At 32.0% G+C, this 20,818-nt stretch overlaps 1 protein-coding gene across 20 annotated transcripts in view; it reads right to left on the bottom strand.

Moving 5' to 3' along the window:
• Nucleotides 1–11,065: 11,065 nt before the first annotated feature.
• The window catches only part of LOC127708071 (EF-hand calcium-binding domain-containing protein 7-like), a 36,348-nt gene continuing 26,595 nt past the window's right edge, over nucleotides 11,066–20,818 (bottom strand). For all 20 annotated transcript variants that reach the window (XM_052212889.1, XM_052212879.1, XM_052212899.1 and 17 more), the window contains 9 exons: nucleotides 20,014–20,146; nucleotides 19,110–19,216; nucleotides 18,086–18,243; nucleotides 17,390–17,523; nucleotides 16,228–16,376; nucleotides 15,546–15,683; nucleotides 14,704–14,793; nucleotides 14,245–14,352; nucleotides 11,066–11,139 (listed from right to left, as the gene is read on the bottom strand). In XM_052212889.1, coding sequence (XP_052068849.1) covers nucleotides 11,068–11,139; nucleotides 14,245–14,352; nucleotides 14,704–14,793; nucleotides 15,546–15,683; nucleotides 16,228–16,376; nucleotides 17,390–17,523; nucleotides 18,086–18,243; nucleotides 19,110–19,216; nucleotides 20,014–20,146 — 1,089 coding nt within the window. In that variant the 3' untranslated portion in view covers nucleotides 11,066–11,067. The remainder of the gene's footprint in view (nucleotides 11,140–14,244; nucleotides 14,353–14,703; nucleotides 14,794–15,545; nucleotides 15,684–16,227; nucleotides 16,377–17,389; nucleotides 17,524–18,085; nucleotides 18,244–19,109; nucleotides 19,217–20,013; nucleotides 20,147–20,818) is intronic.

Raw genomic sequence — 20,818 nt, 5'->3', positions numbered from 1 at the left:
ACTATCTTAATTTTACATACAAACGAGTTGTAATGTTGTTGTCTCTCTTGTTTAAGGGTAGCTCAATTTAGTCACAGAGAACAATAACTATTGCATTTATTCAATGGGAGTGTTCAGCTTGCAAAACTTTAAATGGCCAGGTAAACACCAACTGATTCTGGGTAATGGTTTCATTTCCTTTGCAATAATATATTTGATACTTATAGATGTAACATCATTTAAAATTGCAAAAGGGTGCACTTTTATAGTAGGTCAGCATTCAGGCAAAGGATAAAAGACAAAAACCAATCGGTTATTAAGACAATCTGCACATGCAATTTCCATTGACTTAAGTAAGGTAACATCAAAAGTTTGTATTTTTGGTGCTGTAAGATTTTTTAATTATGCAAACTTGTATGAATTTGGTCAGCATCATGCTCTACTGATGTTGGTTCAAATTTAAGTGAAAATTCCAGGCCTAGGACCATCAGATGTAAGATGATTTGTTTGCATACAGTCAGTGCTTACTACTAGTACTAGTATTTGCCCTATTCATACATCTATGGTTTGAAGACCTCGCTGTGACTTTTAGATAAAGAACCACAATAAAAGTGTTGTTTCTTTGCATTTGGTTTTTGTCGAGCCTGAGACTTCTTTTGCAGAAAGCAAGACACATAGAAGGTGAGTCGGCGGCAGCAGTGTTAACTACTTAAAAGCTTTATTTTTCAGAAGGTAGAAGACCAGGATGCTTCCTACTTTGTATATAGATGCCTTATGTTATAAAGTTTCCATCTGTCATATGTTCACTGTCCTTGACCTCATTTTCATGGTTCAGTGACTACTGAAAAAAAGATTTTTTATAATGTTAATCTCTCTTATTTTGAATTATTGGATAACTATATTTAGTATGTGCGTACCGTGCAAGGTCCTCATGCCTGTCAGACTGTTTTCACCTGACCTCGACCTCATTTCATGGAGCAGTGAACAAGGTTAAGTTTTCGTGGTCAAGTCCATATCTCAGATGGATGGATGGTCACAAGCACTGGCATGTGTCATCTAACCTTTACCTCATTTTCATGGTTCAGTGGTTAAAGTCAAGATTTTGTGTTTTAGACTGTTTTTTCTAATACTATATATAATAGGTCAACTATATTTGGTGTATGGAAATATTTATACCCCCTCTTTAAAAAAGTGGGGGTATACTGTTTTACCTCTGTCTGTCCTTCCGTCAGTCCGTCCGTCCCATGAATATTTTCGTCACATTTTTCTCAGAACCTACTTGACAAGCATTTCTGAAATTTGGTTTCAGGGATTATATTAGTAAGTTACACCGTGTGATGCGTTTTCAGATTCATCACTCAACAACTTCCTGTTCACCGAACACTTGTATTATTTTACACATGATAGCCAAGTTGAAAATTTTCGTCACATTTTTCTCAGGAACTACTTGACAAGGATTTCTGAAATTTGGTTTCAGGGTTTATATAAGTCAGCTATACCGTGTGATGTGTTTTCAGATTCATCACTCAAAAACTTCCTGTTTACCAAAATATTCCGGCAGGGGTATCATCAGTGAGTAGTAGCTCACAGTTTTACTTGTTTGAGATGTACATATCAGTCTGGCAGGTTTTATTTGACCTTGACCTCAAATTTCATGGCTCATTGCTCAATGTTAAGTTTTCCTGGTTAAGTTTGTTTCTTAGAAACTGTAAACAATAGGTCAACTATATTTGGTATATGGAATAATTGTAAAGTGTACATGTATTTCCTGTTTGGTTTATCTGACCATGACGTCATTTTCTTGGATCATGTTAAGTTTATGTGAAACTTGTAGTAAAGCTTTATATTTAGGACTATCAACATTAAATCAATTGTCAGTAAAGCAGGTGAGACATTTCAGTGTGTGCACTCTTGTGTTAAGTGAGTGTCTAGGAATTTTGTGCCATTTATAATAGTTAATATGCCAAATCACTTCACAAGGAGTACCTAGTAGATGATCCACCTGGCAATGAAAGTTCAATTTGACCTTTTCATGCTCCCAATAAGATTGGTTCAGTGTATTGCTACTACTCGAGGTCAGCAAAGGTAAACATTTTAGATACTTTTCATCCAGACATATATAAATCAAAGTACTGAAGTACTGAACATCGGATGACCACAAGTTCTGGTGGATGGTCACAAGCTCTTGTCTCAGAAAAAAAATCACATCTCTATACCTGAAAGTTAGGTTAAGGTACATAGATATATTTTTTATGAGACAAGTACCTGTGTGGATGATGAATAAATGACAGGGAATTCAACCTCACTGTAATAATTATTATATTGTAGTGATATAATCATTTGTTATCAGTATACTCTGGTTTGTTGTTATATATTATATTAATATTTGTATACCAGTTATATATATAGCAGATCATCTTAATAAGTCTACAGGCAAATTTTTATCCATTTATATATCATTCTATTCTACTATTCTAATGATAGTGCAGTGCAAGTGCATGGTGGACACTCTTCTGTAATAGTTCGTTTTTCTAAGATTGGATTTATGTAGGCATTCATATTTTTCTGCATTCTTCTGCATTCGTTAACACAAATTTTATTATATTTTTTATATTTCTCACGACAAAACATTTTCATACATTTATCTATGTTCTTAAAAATTATTTTCATGAATATTTATTGATGAAATTAATATATAACAAGTGATAAGGAATTTTATTTTGCACTCGATAATATCCACGTAATTATAAGAAATATGTTTGGTTATCAGTCAAACGGCAAGGAAATTTCTGCGGCAAAATAACACCGTTATGACCTCTCAAGGTCAAATCTGATGTAAATAAGGATATGTCATCAATGAGACAGCAACTCAAGGACATAAAAAAAGACCATCTAGAGGTCAACATAGGATCTTCAATTACAAATCAATGTCTTTTTATGTCTTTTAAAATTACTCACAGTTTAAAAAGGAGTAAATAAATTTAACAGGCTATTAAAGATCTGCCACCGACATAAAAATCCTCAATTAACTAAAATAACATCAAGATTTAACAAAAGGCAGCCACCAACTTTGAACAGGTCACAGACACTAATTCTGAAAATGAAAAAAATATGTATAGATTATAACATGCCCTTTTCCATATTGGCCCTGGTATCATCCCGAGACTCCCATATCGGCCTCGAGGCTTTAGCCGAGGGCCGATATGGGTCGAGGGATGATACCAGGGCCAATATGGAAAAGACATGTTATAATCTATTTATCACATATTTAAGTTCTGCAGAAAAGAGAAAAAAGTTCAATTATAACAATTTAATGAAATATAACAGGTAAAATCTTAAAAATTTTATCACAAAAGTTTTATCACATTTTCAAATTTAGTTTTTATCATTTACTCCATAGAAATTTATTGTCACATTTCCACTTATTTTTGAATATGGCAATACACAAACTCGAGAATTTGGCATAATCGGGGCTAAATCTATAACTGTTGGTTGTGCATTGTTACTATTTGCCATTGTAGCAGAATTCTCCTCATAACTTTCAATACAAGCAACCATTGCATCGACATCTACATTTGTTAAATCATCATCTGTTAATTGTTCAATATTGCGAATGGATGTACTTGGCTGATTAGGGATATTTTCATGATTATTAATTATAGATCCTCGGTTACCAGAAGAGATGTCACTCAAAATGTTTGACATTTTTTCTTGCTGCTCTAGAGAAGCAGAGCTATATTGGTTTATAGATTGAACATTACGGTGTCCAGTCAACTGCATTATCTGGGTAGCTTCAACGTTAGAATGTAATAATGAAGTAACTGTTGTTTTTCTGGCACTGTGGTTAACTTTACGGCCTGTGAGACCAGCTTTAAGAGACATAGTTTTTGCCAAGTTACCAAGCTTGTTTTTTCCCAGTGGTTGTTTACTGAACCACAATGCTCTAATAGATGGGAGAGTGCTGTCAGGGGTAATATTGTGAAGTGTTGACAGATACATCCTACTGTCTGGTGTCAAAGTATCAACAGGCCGTCTTTTCATGAACTCTTTAAATGCATTTACAGGACATCTTGGGTCACCTACAAAGAAGACCAATGATTAAACATACAAAATAAAAGAAGAAACTTCTTTTTTCAAAACATAACATTTTTTTTCAAATATTCTTAAATGTAAATCGCAGAGAATATATGTTTTGTTATGTATTAAGAATACGATTTCAGCTTTTTTTGTGTTCTGTTCCGATTGCTGCAAAGTAGTTTTATCGTAAGTTAATATGAATTGATATTACAAATACGTGTTTTTGTAAGATTAAAATATCATGATGTAATTCTATACGGTATTTACCTGGGTTTTCAAACATTTTAGGTGCAAACGACCTTGTATTTCCAGACTCCCCTTGTCTTGTTTTGGTCATTCTTTCGGAATATTCAAGATAGTGCTTTCCTTCAGATGTTGCTTTCATGGTTACATCACCAAATAACATATCTGTATGCTCTTGTCTACTTCTCATTCCAAAATGGAGACAGTTATTTAACCATATTGTGTTTGTTAAGGCTTCAGGGTTACCTAAAATAACATACATTGAATATGAAATTATGCTAAATTACATGTATATATATATGGCCTTCCAAATATGAATAATTTATATTCAAGTTTACTTACCTTATACAAATACAACTACCTTTTTTCTTTTATTCAAAGAAATTCTATTAATTGAGAGGAGATTCTCTGGAAATCACTTTTTAATTTATAATAAAAAAAAATTAGGCATAATATTAGAAATACAACTATAGTTATTGTATAACTGAAACTTTTGACGGACTTTAATTACTATCCCATTATAAAACGGGAACTGCGTTTTAACTATAAAATAAATCTTAAATACTTTATTAATACTTGATTATTAAAACTTACTTATTCCTAGCAGATTTTTGTTGAACAAGGAATCAATTTCATCAGAAGTGAAGGGGTCTGCACGTCTTTTTTTGTTTCCAAGTCCTTTCCCTTTCAATGCTTTCCGCTTCGCCCCTAGAACATCCCGAGAGTGAGCAAATTCCTTGTCCTTTATAATACTGATGTTGTTTTTTTCATTCAGATATCTATTTATGGATGATTGAATGCACTTTAGCGAATCTGGCTCATATTCTTTCTTATCTTTTGTACGTACGGCTATGTAGAATCTTGCCAGATACATATTCATCGCTTCAACTGGAATATCCTCTGGATTGCGTAATTCTCCTGCACTTTTTAACCACTCCTTTAGAATTTTAATGTCACTTTCAGTTTTTTTCCTTGTGTTAGCGTTTTTCATTTCCTCTACAAAGTCTGCCGTATCGCTTTCCTCCACTGCGATGAAACGAGCACCGTCATTGTTCGCCATTGTCGTTAAGGACGCAATGACGTCACGTCATTTGGAATCAGGGCACAATAACCAATAACCTCTTTTTTGCCCCGGGCAATTTTGAGGTTATTGCATATGCAAAACCCAACGTATTCATAACAAATATGTGATAAAGTAATATACATCTTAAGCTTCGGGAAATATTCTACTGTATCCACACATCACAAAGACAACTTTCACAAAAGTAATCTTCTCAAAATGAAAAAAATATATGATACATCTTAATTGATAGATTTGTATTTTGTATACTAATGATACTGCATATATAGGATCATTTTAACTTGTATGCAGGTTCATTTACCTATATATATTTTTCAAACTACAGTATATCTCTTTAAGATGATACAGTAGCATTTGATTTTGGTTTACTCATTCATATAATGGAGTTATAATACCTTAAACATCAGTGAATTACATGTATCACTGTAGAGTCAAGTGTACCTATTTTGGCAGGGTTGGATGAAGTCTAAAACCAGCTTAAAGTATGGTGGAGTCAGGTTGGGATAAGTGGATACCTAATTTGTGTAATAAACTCATTCTACACTGTTCAACCCATATCCATGAAACTTGGTAGGAAGATTGCACATATGATGAAGTTTTGCACCTACCATTATGGAATTGTTGGAAGAATTTTTTTCTCATTTTCCACATTTTGGAACTTGGTCATATTTCAGCAAAATTTATGAACGCTGCCAACACTTTCCTTGCAATAACTTATGAACTGTTTTTTAATATGTTGATACTAATGACAAAAAGGAGGTCAAGTTTAATATTGACAATTTTCACTTTTACTGTTCAGTAGTTTATGGTCTTTGATATATTGGAAAATGGCACTTAATGTAATTTCTGTGAAATTACTAATGAACCGCTTGACAATTGCTTTTAAAATTTTAATATGTTCTTACTGATGAAAAATGGAGGTAAAGTTCGACATTGATGATTTTCACTTTTATCATTCAGGATTAATGGTCCTTGATCTATAAGAAAATGGCACTTAATGCTGTTTCCTGCAATTTCTTATGAACCATTCAGCCACTGCTTTTAAAATTTTAATATGCTGACAAAATGGTGATCAAGTTTGTATTGACGATTTTCACTTTTGCCATTCAGGAGTTATGATTATTGAAAGATTGGAAAATGAGCATAGAATGTGGCTGGTCAAAAAAGTCTGAAAGTGCCTTTCAATTATACAGGAAAGCCAATTTGCTGTCAATTTGTCAGGCTCATTCCTTGTTCCAAGTTATTTTTCGGCAAAGTTTACAAAAGAGTGCACAAGCTGAAATGTCTGGCCTGCATTACTAACCACTGAATTTATGCTGATAGTCCTAAATATAAACGTTTTACTACAAGTATCACATAACTTAGCATGATCCAAGAAAATGAGGTCAAGGTCAGATAAACCAAATGGGAAATGCATGTACACCTTACAATCATTCCATACATCAAATATAGTTGACCTACTACTTACAGTATCTAAGAAACAAACAACCTGGAAAACTTAACATTGACCAATGAACAATGAAAATGAGGTCAAGGTCAGATGATACCTGCCAGACAGACATATACAACTTACAATCATTCCATACACCAAATATAGTTGACCTCATGCTTATTATTTAGGAAAAACAGGCCAAAACACAAAAACTTAACATTGAGCAATGAACTGTGAAATCATGTACATCAGGCTCGACAAAAACAGGCTACCAAATTTTTGTAATCAACTCTTAATTTTTTCAACTGAGAACACTCAAACATCACACAAACATTACATACATCTTGAAGTTGTACACCTAATTTCATGGAATAAATTGACAAACACTCCCTTATTTTTCTATTCACAATTGAAAATGACATACATTGTAAACATTCTAAATTGATTAGTCACAAATATTGCAACCCATCCATTTGAGACTTTGCCCCATGTTTACTTGTAATTATGGTTTGATTTCTTATTTCAACACTATTAGGAAATAATTTTCTGTACAACTTAATGAAAGAATTAAACAAAACAATATTTATCATAATTTATTCTATGATCACTAATACGTATTAGTAATGGAATGTTAACATGATGCAATATATCAAAAATAGATCTTTTCATGATAATATGAAGGCATGCTCAGAAACTGCATTGCATGGTCAAGTGATCCATTTCCTCAGAAAAATTAAAACATTCCTACCTTTTATTATTTTCAAGAAATGTCAGTTTATAGCATTCTTAAAAGCATGCCTGTAATTATCATAAAAAGGTCTCACTACTTTCCAACAACTACTTTCATCACACTACAAAATAAGTTCAATATTTTTACAGACTACTTTTCAGTATTTCCAGAGTACAAGAAGCTTGAGTGCTAATCTTACAAACTTTTACTTCTACAAAGCATATTCAACCAAATAACAAACCCTGAACCTTAAAGAAAATAAAGAGAATACATGTTCTTTATAAATATATATATAGTTTTCTTCTGTCTGAAAGCATTTAATGAGTGCACTTGAAGGTTTTATAGTGTTTCTTATATGATGGTAATAGAGAAGAAACAACTCACGAGCTTTTGCAGTGATTGATGGATCCAAATGAAAATGAAAATTGACGGCTATTAAAGAGACACTGTTTTAAATTATGGCTTTAAAACTGGGTTCTATCTGTTAAGTCAGAAATTTTTGCAACATTGAAATAAATGCAATAAAATGCTCCGCTGGGGCGCAGCTTGATACGACCGCAGAGGTCGAACCCTGAACAGTTGGGGCAAGTATGGACACAACATTCAAGCTTGATACAGCACTGAATTTGGATTGTAATTAAATATTTGACACAGCATAGGTTTCTGACACAGAATGAAAGTGGTCTAAGAACTTAAAAATTTTCAATTTACCTATTCATACATGTGATGGACTGTGAAACTCAGATCAGGAGATTGGGAAATTTTGGTCAGGAGATTAGGACTCAGATCAGGAGGTTTTTAATCGACATTAATTTTGTTGTAAATGTAACCGTGTGCTGTAAAAATGGTCTTTTAAAGTGTGTTTTCTTCAACTTTCCAACCAATTTATTATGTTTATAGTACCCTTGTACTTATAAAGTTTCTCCATCTTTATATTCTACATGTTCAATCTAACATTGTTTTTTTCCAGTATGTTCTTTAAATTTTTTACTTCATATTCTATAAAACAATCATTGCAACCAGAACATTTGTTTAGCTGTCTGCAAATAGTTTTTATTTTTTTTTTTTTTTTCTCTTGCAAATAGTTTTTATTTGCAAACTCAGAAATTCATTCTATCTGTAATGTTAGGGTCATAGTTATTATATAAATTTCAATTTAAGCCTTAAAAGGAAGTATAGAATCCTCAAATAATTTTCAAATTATTATTTTTTTATTTGTCCTAAGACATTTAAAATCATTTAATAACCATCCTTTTATGATTATTTGTTCAATTTATATTTTATTTATATTCTTTTAAAAATTTTCATTATTAAAAGGAAAGTAACTTAAAACAGGATAAATCAAGGGAAGTAACCCAATAAATACACAGTTTTTGTTACACAACGGCAGTTAGCCTGAGGTAAAAATCGTTGCTTACCAGTATGTTTGACACCCAAGCTGACAAGTGAAGCCATATAATTATGCATGTTAATTGATTTACAGGTAAAATATAACTTCAGGTAATGTCAGTTACACCAGATGCCTGAGATGTTATGTTGGGCAGAAATTTTTCATTCATGAAAAATTTCATACACGGGATTTTTTCAACGGGAGGGGGGGAGGAGACCCCTGAAAACGGGATTATTGTACTCCCGTCGGGAGGTTCACATGTATGCCTATTCAAACCATATCATTATTATTTGCTTTTATATATAAATCAGAAATAACCAATTTAAAATGGAAAATGTTAAAGAAAAAAAGGAAACCCCCCCCCCTCCCCCCAATTTTTTGAACCCCCTTATGATTCATCGCCCCCAAACTCAATCCCAGCTTTCCCTTTGTGGTATGGTACCTTGCAGTACAATTTCAGAGAGATTCATACACTTGAACACAAGTTATTGTCTGGAAACTAGAAAAATGCTTGTTTTTTGGCCCCTTTTTGGCCCCAAATTCCTAAACGTTTAGGGCAATTACCCCCAAACTCAATTCCAGCTTTCCCTTTGTGATATGGAACCTTGCAGTACAATTTCATAAAGATCCATACACTTACACACAAGTTATTGTCCTGAAACTAGAAAAATGCATGTTTTTTTTGCCCTTTTATGGCCCCTAATTACTAAAATTTTGAGGGAAAACCCCCAAAATCAATCCCAGCCTTCCCTTTGTGATATGGAACCTTGTAGTACAATTTCATAAAGATCCATACACTTACAAACAAGTTATTGTCATGAAACTAGAAAAATGCTTGTTTTTTGCCCCTTTTTGGCCCCTAATTCCTAAAATTTGGAGACAATTACCCCCAAAATCAATCCCAGCATTCCCTTTGTGATATGGAACCTTGTGGTACAATGTCAGAGAGATCCATACACTTACACACAAGTTATGTCTGGAAGTTACAAAAATGCTTATTTTTGGCCCCTTTTGGCCCCTAATTCCTTAACTGTTAGTACCATAACCCCCAAAATCAATCCCCACCTTCCTTTTGTGGTATTGAACCTTATGGTAAAATTTCAAGGAGATCCATTCACTTAAACTAAAGTTAGAGTGCGAAAACTAATGTGTATTCGGACGACGACGCCGGACGACGACGACGTCATACCAATATACGACCACAAAAAATTTTTTGCGGTCGTATAAAAATGTCTTGATTGAATGAATTTAAGATTAATCATTACTTGCATCCTTAATTCTGATCGTAATTTTTGAAGCAATTCCTGCTATAACATTGATTAATCTTACATGTTTTGCCCCCTATTCAATAATCATATTTATAAATGCAATCAATAATATCTTAAGTTTAAAGAATGGGGTATTATTTCCACTGGAACACATATTACAGTATTTGTTCCTAACAGAATACAGGTTATAGAATATTTGTTCCAACAGAAACAGATATTATGGCATTGTTTATAACAAAGTTTCCAGGGGAACTTCTGTTAGGCGGAACAAATATACGTTGACAAAATAAGTGGATTGTTCTGGAAAATAATTTATGCTTTAGCAAATACATTTCATACAGAATGGAACCAAACTTTAGCTTGCAATAATATCATATTGCACCAGTGCAAATAAAGCTTTAAATAAGTGAAGTAATCAATGATAAAAATATGTTTTTATTCAGTTTTCCCATACAATAAAATGGTTATTGCATGAATATTAGTGAATATTATCTTTCACAGAATATATATTGCACTTGCAAGCTTGTGCACTATAAAAATCTACTAGGACAACATAAAGCAATATGTCTTAATCCATCTGTATAAAAAGGTTATAATGTTTAATAGATATAAGAAGATGTGGTATGAGTGTCAATGAGACAACTCTTAAGCACTCTTTGCAAAGGAAGATATATTTCACATTCTACAGTAAATAAATAGACTTAAAAATTTTGATTTCTTCAAGTTCTAATATATAGCAGTAAATTTCATTTCTACACCTGTTTTCTATACCATTCTACAATAAAAAACATTATTCTTTAAATACAAAACTGAACTACATTATCACAGGACGGAAAATATTACAATGTTACTTAAAATCTTCTACTCTCAGCGTATTGTCTCCGTGCATTTAACCTGCCAATCACGATCCTCGTCTTCTGGCATCAGGTGATAGGCAATCTAAAAATAGAAAAGTATTCATTATTAAAAGCTATTCAGTGTCACACACCTTTCATAGTACTCTTTCATATGCCACTTAATTAACCTTGTTAACAAAACTACGATAAATTAGGTGAACAGTGAGATTGACGAGTGACGGATGTGAAAACTCACAAGAAGCTTGATTTCAAATTTCAGAAAGCCTTGATTGTAGTTTCTGAGAAAAATGTGACAAAAATTTCATAAATGGTCATTATGTAAAGAAATTTCTAAGTATTTGGTAAACAGGAAGTTGATGAGTGATGAATCTGAAAATGCATCACATAGTATAGCATGCTCACATGAAGCTCTGATTTGTTGTGCAGGGAAAAATGCTACCAAAATTGTTTTGGACAGAAAGACGGACAGACTTATTATAAAACCAGTATACCCCCTCCTTTGCTTTAGAGCAGGGTATAATTAACCAGGGCTTCCAAAACGGTCATATATTCCGGACTTGACCGAAACTTTCATAAAAAGACCGGCTGCTCTCAGCCTCAAACGGTCAAATAGAATTGGTGTGCCACATTTTGTTATTCAAGGCATTTTCATGAAACGGTCATTTCAATTTTTACCAACTATCGATCGATAAAAATGACCGTTTGGGGCTTTGGGCATGTCCGTTTGGGCATTTTAGTTTATAATTGTGGCAATCTATTTCACAAAGATATTTCGGTCATAATTGGGTTTAATAAAACAGAAGCAGCATATTTCAGATACTTTGAAGTGTCTCAGTTAGTCTAATCCTCTGGGTACATAAATGTACGGCTTGGTCTTTAGCTTGTGTACATCAATAAAAAGTAGAAAAAACACGTTTTCTTTTATTTAAATAACAACAAGCTGTCAAACAATTATCCCTTCAATAAGTTATATTGAAGCCATAAATCATTCACTGATTACAGGTTTGTTACCTTTGATGAGGTGTTCTTAGCTTATCTTTATCAATAGAATTAATGATGCATAACAATGTACATAAAGGTAATCCGGTAAACGAGGTCAAACATGTAAGCGTGTATGGAACAACATCCTATTTAATTACGCTTTATAGATTTTATTTTAAATGAGCATTCAGTTTTAAAAGTATCCTGATATTTAAAAGTTATTCTTCAAATAAGGATATTTATAAATGAATAAGTATGATATATATTATTTTATTTAACACTGTACATCGTGTTAAATACTGGGGTACTCTCAAGGGGAAAATTTACTAAAATATATAGGAAAAACCAATGGACAAATTTCAGTCAATAAATGATTTAACTAAGTTAAATGGTGCCGTGATCACTTCTAAATTATATCAAGAGAACAATGCCTGCTCCGAATTTATTCAGACAATTTCCGATGTTATAGAGAAAGAGGTGGTGTCCGACGTAAAGTTAAGTCCCGCCGTGGGAATTATGATCGACTAAGGTGTAGTCTAGGTATTGACGCTTTAGATCAACTTATGAGGATAAGCTTAGTAGGTGTAGATGTTAAAGACTTTGACCCTGTTCCTGCTATCCGCAAATGGCAATCCATTCGTAACCGCCATGTTTATCAGAACAATGCATTTAGCAAGCTCATGAATGTAAAATCTTTAATTAGACTAAATGAACTCTAATCTTGTGCTGTGATCTGTGCTTCTTTTCAATGTGCTCATTGTAATATTTATTGCGTGTGTTTGTCAGCATTGTGCTCTTCTGACATTTTATTGTTGTTATATGCTTACATAAAATATCATGTTGTTATTCATTAAATTATTTATCAACTGAGTATGTTTTTATTTATTCCTTATTTTCTAAATCAGGTTGGGAAATTGTACAAAGAAAAATGTTATCACTGTTCAGTAGATTTTACACGGTTTAAAACAATATCCTTCATCGGGCCTCCTCAATGTTATCTATAAATACCGCATCAGTTGTAAAAGTCACGTGGTCAGGTAATCAATACACAAAAAGAAAAGTATCACGTGTATTGATGATCAAGTTGTACTGCAATTAAAGCCAACATCAACAGTTTCAAATAAGATGGCCTTAATTTACAAAGTGTTAAGTACTCACAGAGAGAAGATAGATTATATAAACAGAAACAAAAACATGAGAACAGTCAGGTACTGAAGCTGATTGATGCAATGATGGTTACTGTATTACGATACACAGAAAAATGACACAATACCGAGGATAATATTTTATTTATTTTTAGAATGAAGAAAACAAAACAGTTATAAATAATTTTATTGCATATAACACTACTAATTATTTAGACACATATATCAATTTATGCATCCTCTCAGTTACATTTAAGTATCCAGCTGATCATTGACCGTCAAAAATATTTCTTTGAAAAATGTCCGGCTGTCGTCAGGAAATTTTGGAAGCCCTGTAATTAACCCCTAAGCTGATAGTTGATAAATTTTGAAATAAGACTTTGCCAGGTACTCCCGTACTTCTTAATTTGTAAATTGTATCTTCAATTAATGATCAATCGTGATGGACAGCAATAAAATATGCTGCTGCTATGCCATTACTGTCCGAGACTTTTTAATCATGAATTCATCAGATAGCCTTAAAAAAATACAACATTATAATTTCAATGACTTTGATTAAATGCTAAATCATCTTGCTGTTCAGCCATGATTGTTCATACAGGTTCTAATTGTTGCCATTTTTCTATTATTTGTCAAGATAATATGGAATTTAGTCTGTATATGTATCTTATTCAATATATTAGATGTATAATTGCATGGTTACCATATTTGATGTCAAAAAGTTTTAGAATTCGGTAAATCCTTGTTCGTTATCTTTTGCTCTCTAGTACACCACTTTTATGACGAAATGGATTTATATAGCTATGTTCATTGCCAAATAGTTTACCGACCTCTTTTTACTGTTAAAGGTGTTATTTCTTGCTATGAGTTATCTTTGTTTATCCATCATACCTTATATATTGAGATTTGAAGGACCTTGGTACTACCTATGCCTTTTCATTTTTTGAAATAAGTTTGAAACTACTAAGACATAAAATCTTTTTATGAAGCTTGGGAAAGCCTTATTAATTTTACAGAATGAGTTAAATTAAATTCAAAAATAAATTCAAAAAAAAACTTACAAGTGTTGAACCTGGATCTACTCTAAGTGTCCGCTGTAAACTGTCATGATTGCTGATTACATTTTCACTACGACTACAATCTAGTTCAACACGTACTCTGGTGTGAGACTGAAATTTATAAATTCATTATAAATAGAAAAAAAAGTTTTTAATTACAATTATAAACAATGTATGAAGACATTTTTTAAATGAACGTGTCAATCAAAATTGTAAAAGTTGAATACCTACATGTACAAGTAATGGATGTAATTTTTAGTATTACTATAGTATGTTTATCTTAGCAAAAGCATGGATGTGTAAAGATAGGCTGTAAGACCCAACTACTTTATTGAATTATCCATTTGCATCTTCAGTTGAATGTACATGAAGATTTCAACATGTTTACTTGAAATTATAAAATATACAGAGTATGTTTATGTTTGCTTAAGTGTATTTAAACTCCAAATTCTACTTCTTTACCTTGTTATCGAGTACCAGGGATGCCCAGCCATCATTTTTGTATGTGTACATACACAGGTCCTTCATACCTTTAACCCTTGAAATCTCACCCTGAAACAGACAAATATAATAAACTTCTACGACAGTAATATTTACATATCCTGCTCTATCGTTAAAGAGAATGCAATACATGGAACTAAAAACTGGCATTGTTGTAAAATTTACCATTTTAAAAGTCTTGGTAAGAGGTTTTTAAAATTAAGTTTTATGGTCCGTTACATTACTTTTTAACATTTATTAAGGTTCCATCAATTGGTCGTTTCAGAATCTAAAGGAATGTGGCTAATTTCATTTATCGTACCTAAAAATGAATATTACGTCACATCATTCGTTGAACTCCCATTGTTTAGGACGTTGTTAGCCAATCACAATGTTTAGATGTAAGCTTGTGAAAATATTACCGGAAATTCAACGAAATTGAAGCTATAGGTAAAAAATAATACATACTCACAGTATCAAGATAACACAGATTGATGACATATTTTGAATATCAAACAAATGACAAATAAACTTTTGTCAACGTTTACTCTAGTACTATATACTAGCCAGTAATATTCTGTACATAGACTAGAGAATGGAAATGGGGAATGTGTCAAAGAGAAAACAACCTGACCAAAGAGTAGAAAACAACCTGACCAAAGAGTAGAAAACAACCTGACCAAAGAGTAGAAAACAACCTGACCAAAGAGTAGAAAACAACCTGACCAAAGAGTAGAAAACAACCTGACCAAAGAGTAGAAAACAACCTGACCAAAGAGCAGAAAACAGCCCAAATGAATATTAGACAAAGGAAGTAAACTTACATGCTTTATAAATGATTTGCTGATTATGTCATCAAATGAGAGATCTCCTGGATATGTTGGGTAGCTGTCTACTCGAACTACATCTAACTCAGCATCATCGCAATCCTCTGTGTATACATCAAGTTGGAAAGGACATGCCTGGAAAGAAAAATCATATTATTTTCTTGAAAAGACCAGAAAGTTTATTAAACAGGGGAAATGAGTTTCAACACTCGGAAACCCAAGAGGTCACATCAATGATAAGAAATCTATCTTTAAATTTCATGCACATAAAAGAGATACTTGTCATCTTTTTCAAAATTAAATATCAATAACTTTTTCTGCATGAACAAGATCTGTTATTATAATTGTGTCATCATTAGGAGCATTCAACCTGTATAATCTAAGGAACAAATTCAAACTGAGCATATGGACTAGATTTTGGCAATTTTGTATCTTCATTCCAACCTTGAGCAGGGTAAGGAGTTGAACTCTTAATTCATAGTACTCATATGAAATTCAGGTGCAATTAAACACCAAAAGATAAAGCCACATAGAAAAACAGGAACGAACACAATAGCTCTTATATAGCAAAATAATGTCAAACACTTAGAAAGTATTGTTAAATATTTTGTTAAATTTTTAATTCAATTGAATAAAAACAACAAAATCATATTTTAGAGAAAATGTTTTATCCAAATACCTGGTCCATGATAAGCTGTTTGTTATATCCCATACTGACAAGCGTGGTCCATAAATCTTCAGTATCACCCTCAGAATCTTCAGCTTCCAATTCATTGAGTTGTAGAAACCCAGCTTTTGTAATCTCTCCATCTTCTAAATCTATCCTGTCTATAATGTATATAAAGTGTCTGATGAAAATGTTGTTAGAAAAGCAGCCGAACTTTTTTTTATTAACAAATAGTAAAACACATTCTAATAGTTATAAGTGAAACCAAGACAATAAACTTCATTTATTTATAGAATTGATAACATTGTTGCGTGTTTAGGTGGGGTGTCCTTGATTCGAAAAAAATCATTTTTTGACATAAAATTGTTTTGCTTTTTTTACCATAACAAATTATTAACTCCCTCTTTTTTTTTCTACTAGAACTGTGGATCTGCCACTAATTTTCCCAAGATATGGGCCAGATTATATGGAAATAATTCTTCATATACTTTGACCTATAATTGTTAACTTTTTTCACATTGTGACTTGGATGGAGAGTTGTCTCATTGGCACTCATACCACATCTTCTTATTTATATTTGAAGTTTAATACATATAGATTCTACCACTGCATCGAGTGTGATACGATATTTATCCACTCGAGACAGTTTAATTTTCAAATTTAAAACGCGAGGCTCGCCGAGCGGTTTAAATATTTAAAATTTAACTGTCGAGAGTTGATAAATATCGTATTACACAAGATTTGGTGGTGGAATCTGTTTCTCTAATGATTTTTAAACAATATGCAGGCAAACTTATTCCGTCTTTTCGAATGATCTGTAAAAAGATGTGTTCTTTCTATGTGACGTCATCAGGCATGGTCGCATTTTTTCATGCCGTCACAATAGGAAATTCAGAGGAAAGCAAGTAGATTCGACGTCATAATCGGATTTTAACCAATGAAGAACTGAGATCAAACGAACCACACGTTGATGAAATTTTTTTATACAATGGGGCAGAAAGGGATAAATTGACGAAGAATTAGAGAAATATATTTATACTCCTAGTTCTTAGCTTTAATGATTTACATTCTTCTTATATCTGATAAAATCACAATTCAGAAGCAGTTAAAATAGCTATGTACATCTAATACGGATAGAAAAAAATATTATGAAGTGAATTTTGATAACAATTACCTTCCACAACCTGCCATTCTTCATCTGCTACTTCCTCACCACTAGTTCTGATGTTAAAAAGGTTAAATTCTTTTCTACTCATAAATCCATTTCCATCTAAATCACTGTAGTCAAATATATCTTCTAACACTTTCCTACAAATGCAAATATACAATGATAATTAGATATTTTGTCATAGAAAAGTACCGAATATTGTAAGAAAAATTTCTTTTATTCAGCTTTTTGCAACACTATACTGTTACAGTATAAGTGTTGAAACATGTTATGATTGTTTAGTTAAGGGTGTGAATTATTGTGAAATGTTTTTAAATTTTTTTTTTAAATTCGAATGACAAGATTTGTAGATTTATTTTTAATGTGACTTTCATATCTACACAGTGGCACTTTTAATGAATACATTTGTTTGATGAGTTCAAACGTAACTTTGGTACATTTGAATGATCTTGTATACATCTCTGTGAATATTTTAACAAACTATTTCATATGCCAATGGAAGCTACTAGTCTAAAAATTATCTATAAGACATAGTTCAATCAATTACATATATCACTCAGCTCCCAGACCTCTTTTTATAATTATGAGAAATAGATCTTATAGACTGTCAAATGCTACTAATAAGTTCTAGAGTCTAGACAGACAAAAATAATGACCATAAATAAAACAAGAGTAGATGAAGCAAAAGTTGACCAGTCATACCTGAAAGCTTTGGTTATAACATATTTGCCTCCCTTATCTTGAGATACCAGTTTAGCTTCCTTTTCTGATTCTGATTTTCGACTTTTAAATCTACACCCTGTTGTATATGGCATGATGTAATATTTACCAGCGCTCAAATCACAGCTTACACCATATTTCTTCAAATAGAACAAATAGTCCATAAATAAGGAATTTAATTCATGGGTTAAGTATTGTCAATTTGTTATCAGACATATATACAACATTAATTAATGCAATTCTTGTACAAGTTGCAAAATGACAGTTTTGATTGATTATTGGTGTTTAACACAACTTTGAGCACACTTGGCTTTATCCTTGCAGTCACTGGTGGAGGAAGCAAGATCAAGTTTCCTGAGAAAACTGTTGACCTTCAGCAGGAAATGCCTGTTTGATAATTGTAACCTTTATCCTGTCACATTCTTTGCATATTGTAAATTCTTTTATTTTCGTTGGTACCAATTTTTGTGGATTTAAGGATTTTTTTTGGAATTCATGGATACTTGATTTTGTGGTTATTAAAAATTCTCCTCACAAACCTATGTAAAAATTAGTATTTTGTTTGACATTTAAATTCTTGATTCCCCCCTATTCTCACAAAAATTTGTTCCCAAAGAATAATAATAAATCCACAGCTTATATAAAAAATATTCATCACTTCTGAATTTTCAGTTAAAAATGGGCTTGTAATTCTTATTTTGCATGTATCTTATGGAAAACTATTCTTCCATAGTGTGTCAATAAATGAATCTATTTATTTCTTATTCTTTTTTACTATCTTTGGCATTTAAAAAATGAAAGTTATAATGACAGAAATGATTTTGCTTTTATACCCCAGTTTTTGCAGTTATCATTTGTGTTTTGATATATAACAGTTTTAACAACAACCACCTCTATTCTCCCCTCTTTTCAAGCTCTACAATCTTCATTTTGAACTGACACACCAGAGGATATGGATAATATTTTACAAATAACAAATCACCAAAAAAAAAATCAAAAAACGTACCCCTCTGCCATCTCTGTGTTCTGTAAAAGCTACAAGTAAGTTACCGTCTTCATCAGGTCTGTCTCTCAATATAAAGACAGAAGTATCTACAGGATTACTATCCATTCCTGAAAAATATATGTCAATATAAAATGAGCTGTTAGTATTAACTAATTCTATAGCCTTGTAACAGTGACTTAGTAACCAAAAAAAAAATAACTTACTTAAATATTTTAAACACATTGTAAATTTGTGTTAATTTTTCAAGGACTTTTATTTTTCGTCCCTTGATTTTCACAATTGTAAGTAATTATTTTGTCTATAATTTCATCATATGCATTCAAGCATACACTCTTGCAACATAGCCAAGAACTATCATGTTTAGGCCTCACTCCTTCAATCAATTCTTTTTGAAGTTTACATGAAAACTTGTCTAGACTCAGAATAATTTATGAATTGCAATATTCTGCCAAATACCACTAAATTGACAACAACACTTAAGTAAACTGCAACTTCGTCATGTTCTTTATTGACTTGATATATGGTACAAAGACTTGTCACTTGTTGAGGACAAAATGTTGACTTCTAGATTTCTTTTTTGGTTTGCTGTCTCATCTCCTTTAACTTTTGTCTTTTATCTTTTTTGAATTGAACATCACTGATGAGGGTTTTGTGGATGAAAAAATGTGTCTGGCATACATAATTATAAGCTTGGTATCTTCGATGAGTTTATTTTTAATACACCACTGGACATGTAGATAAACATACATCCTTTTGTAATACATACCCTTTACAGTTTTTCATTCCAATTTGAGTTAACAGTCAAAATCGATCAATTCAACACAAATACCCTGAAAACTAAAATGGCTAAAATAAATCACAATATTTGCTTAATACAGTTACAATCAACTGGTTCTGAATTTACCTCTACTTGCTTTCTGTGGCTGCATAGTGATCCAAATTTTACTATCGTCTGGAAGGTTAAAATCATATTGGTGACATATCAGACTTCCATCTTCCATGAAAAAGCTGCCTTTACTTTTAGTGTGTGTCCATTCCTAAAAAATTTATATAGAAATGACTCAAGTAATAGTCAGTAATAATCTAAAATCTTTAACCAAATAAAATTTTTTTGCTGTAGCAGAAATGACCTTAAATTAGTTTGAATAATTGTTTTACATTTGCCATTTCTGGGCCTTTTATAGCTGACTTATATATACTGTAAATTCAGAAATTATTGCGATGTTTTTATTATTGCGAAAAATGCGACAGGGTTATAATCGCAATAATTTAAACTCGCATTTCGAAATTTTTTATATGAATTAAACAGGATTTTTCTCAATATCGCAAAGATAAAAATCGCATTTTAGTCTAAAATGACAAAATCGCAATAATAAATGCACGCAATAATTTCTGAATTTACAGTATACGGTATGGGTTTTGCTCATTGTTAAAGGCAGTACAGTGACCTATAGTTGTCAACTTTTATGTCATTTGGTCTCTGTGGAGAGTTGTCTCATTGGCAATTATACTACATCTTCTTATTTTTATATTAAAGTCAAATCAAAATAATTCCCTAACATCCCCTAATCACCGTTTGTTTCAGGTTGAGGTTGAATTATGTCTGAATGTTTAAAAATACAATAAAAATCCAACATTTACCTCAAATCTTTGACCATATACTACTGTAATAGTAGAAATCGTTTTAATGTCAATCAAAAGTTATTCTA

Source organism: Mytilus californianus, unplaced genomic scaffold (genome assembly GCF_021869535.1).
Source record: "Mytilus californianus isolate M0D057914Y unplaced genomic scaffold, xbMytCali1.0.p SCAF_1, whole genome shotgun sequence".
Classification (NCBI taxonomy): domain Eukaryota; kingdom Metazoa; phylum Mollusca; class Bivalvia; order Mytilida; family Mytilidae; genus Mytilus; species Mytilus californianus.
Note: the sequence above shows the minus strand (reverse complement) of the source record. Positions and strands in the feature narration are given on the sequence as shown.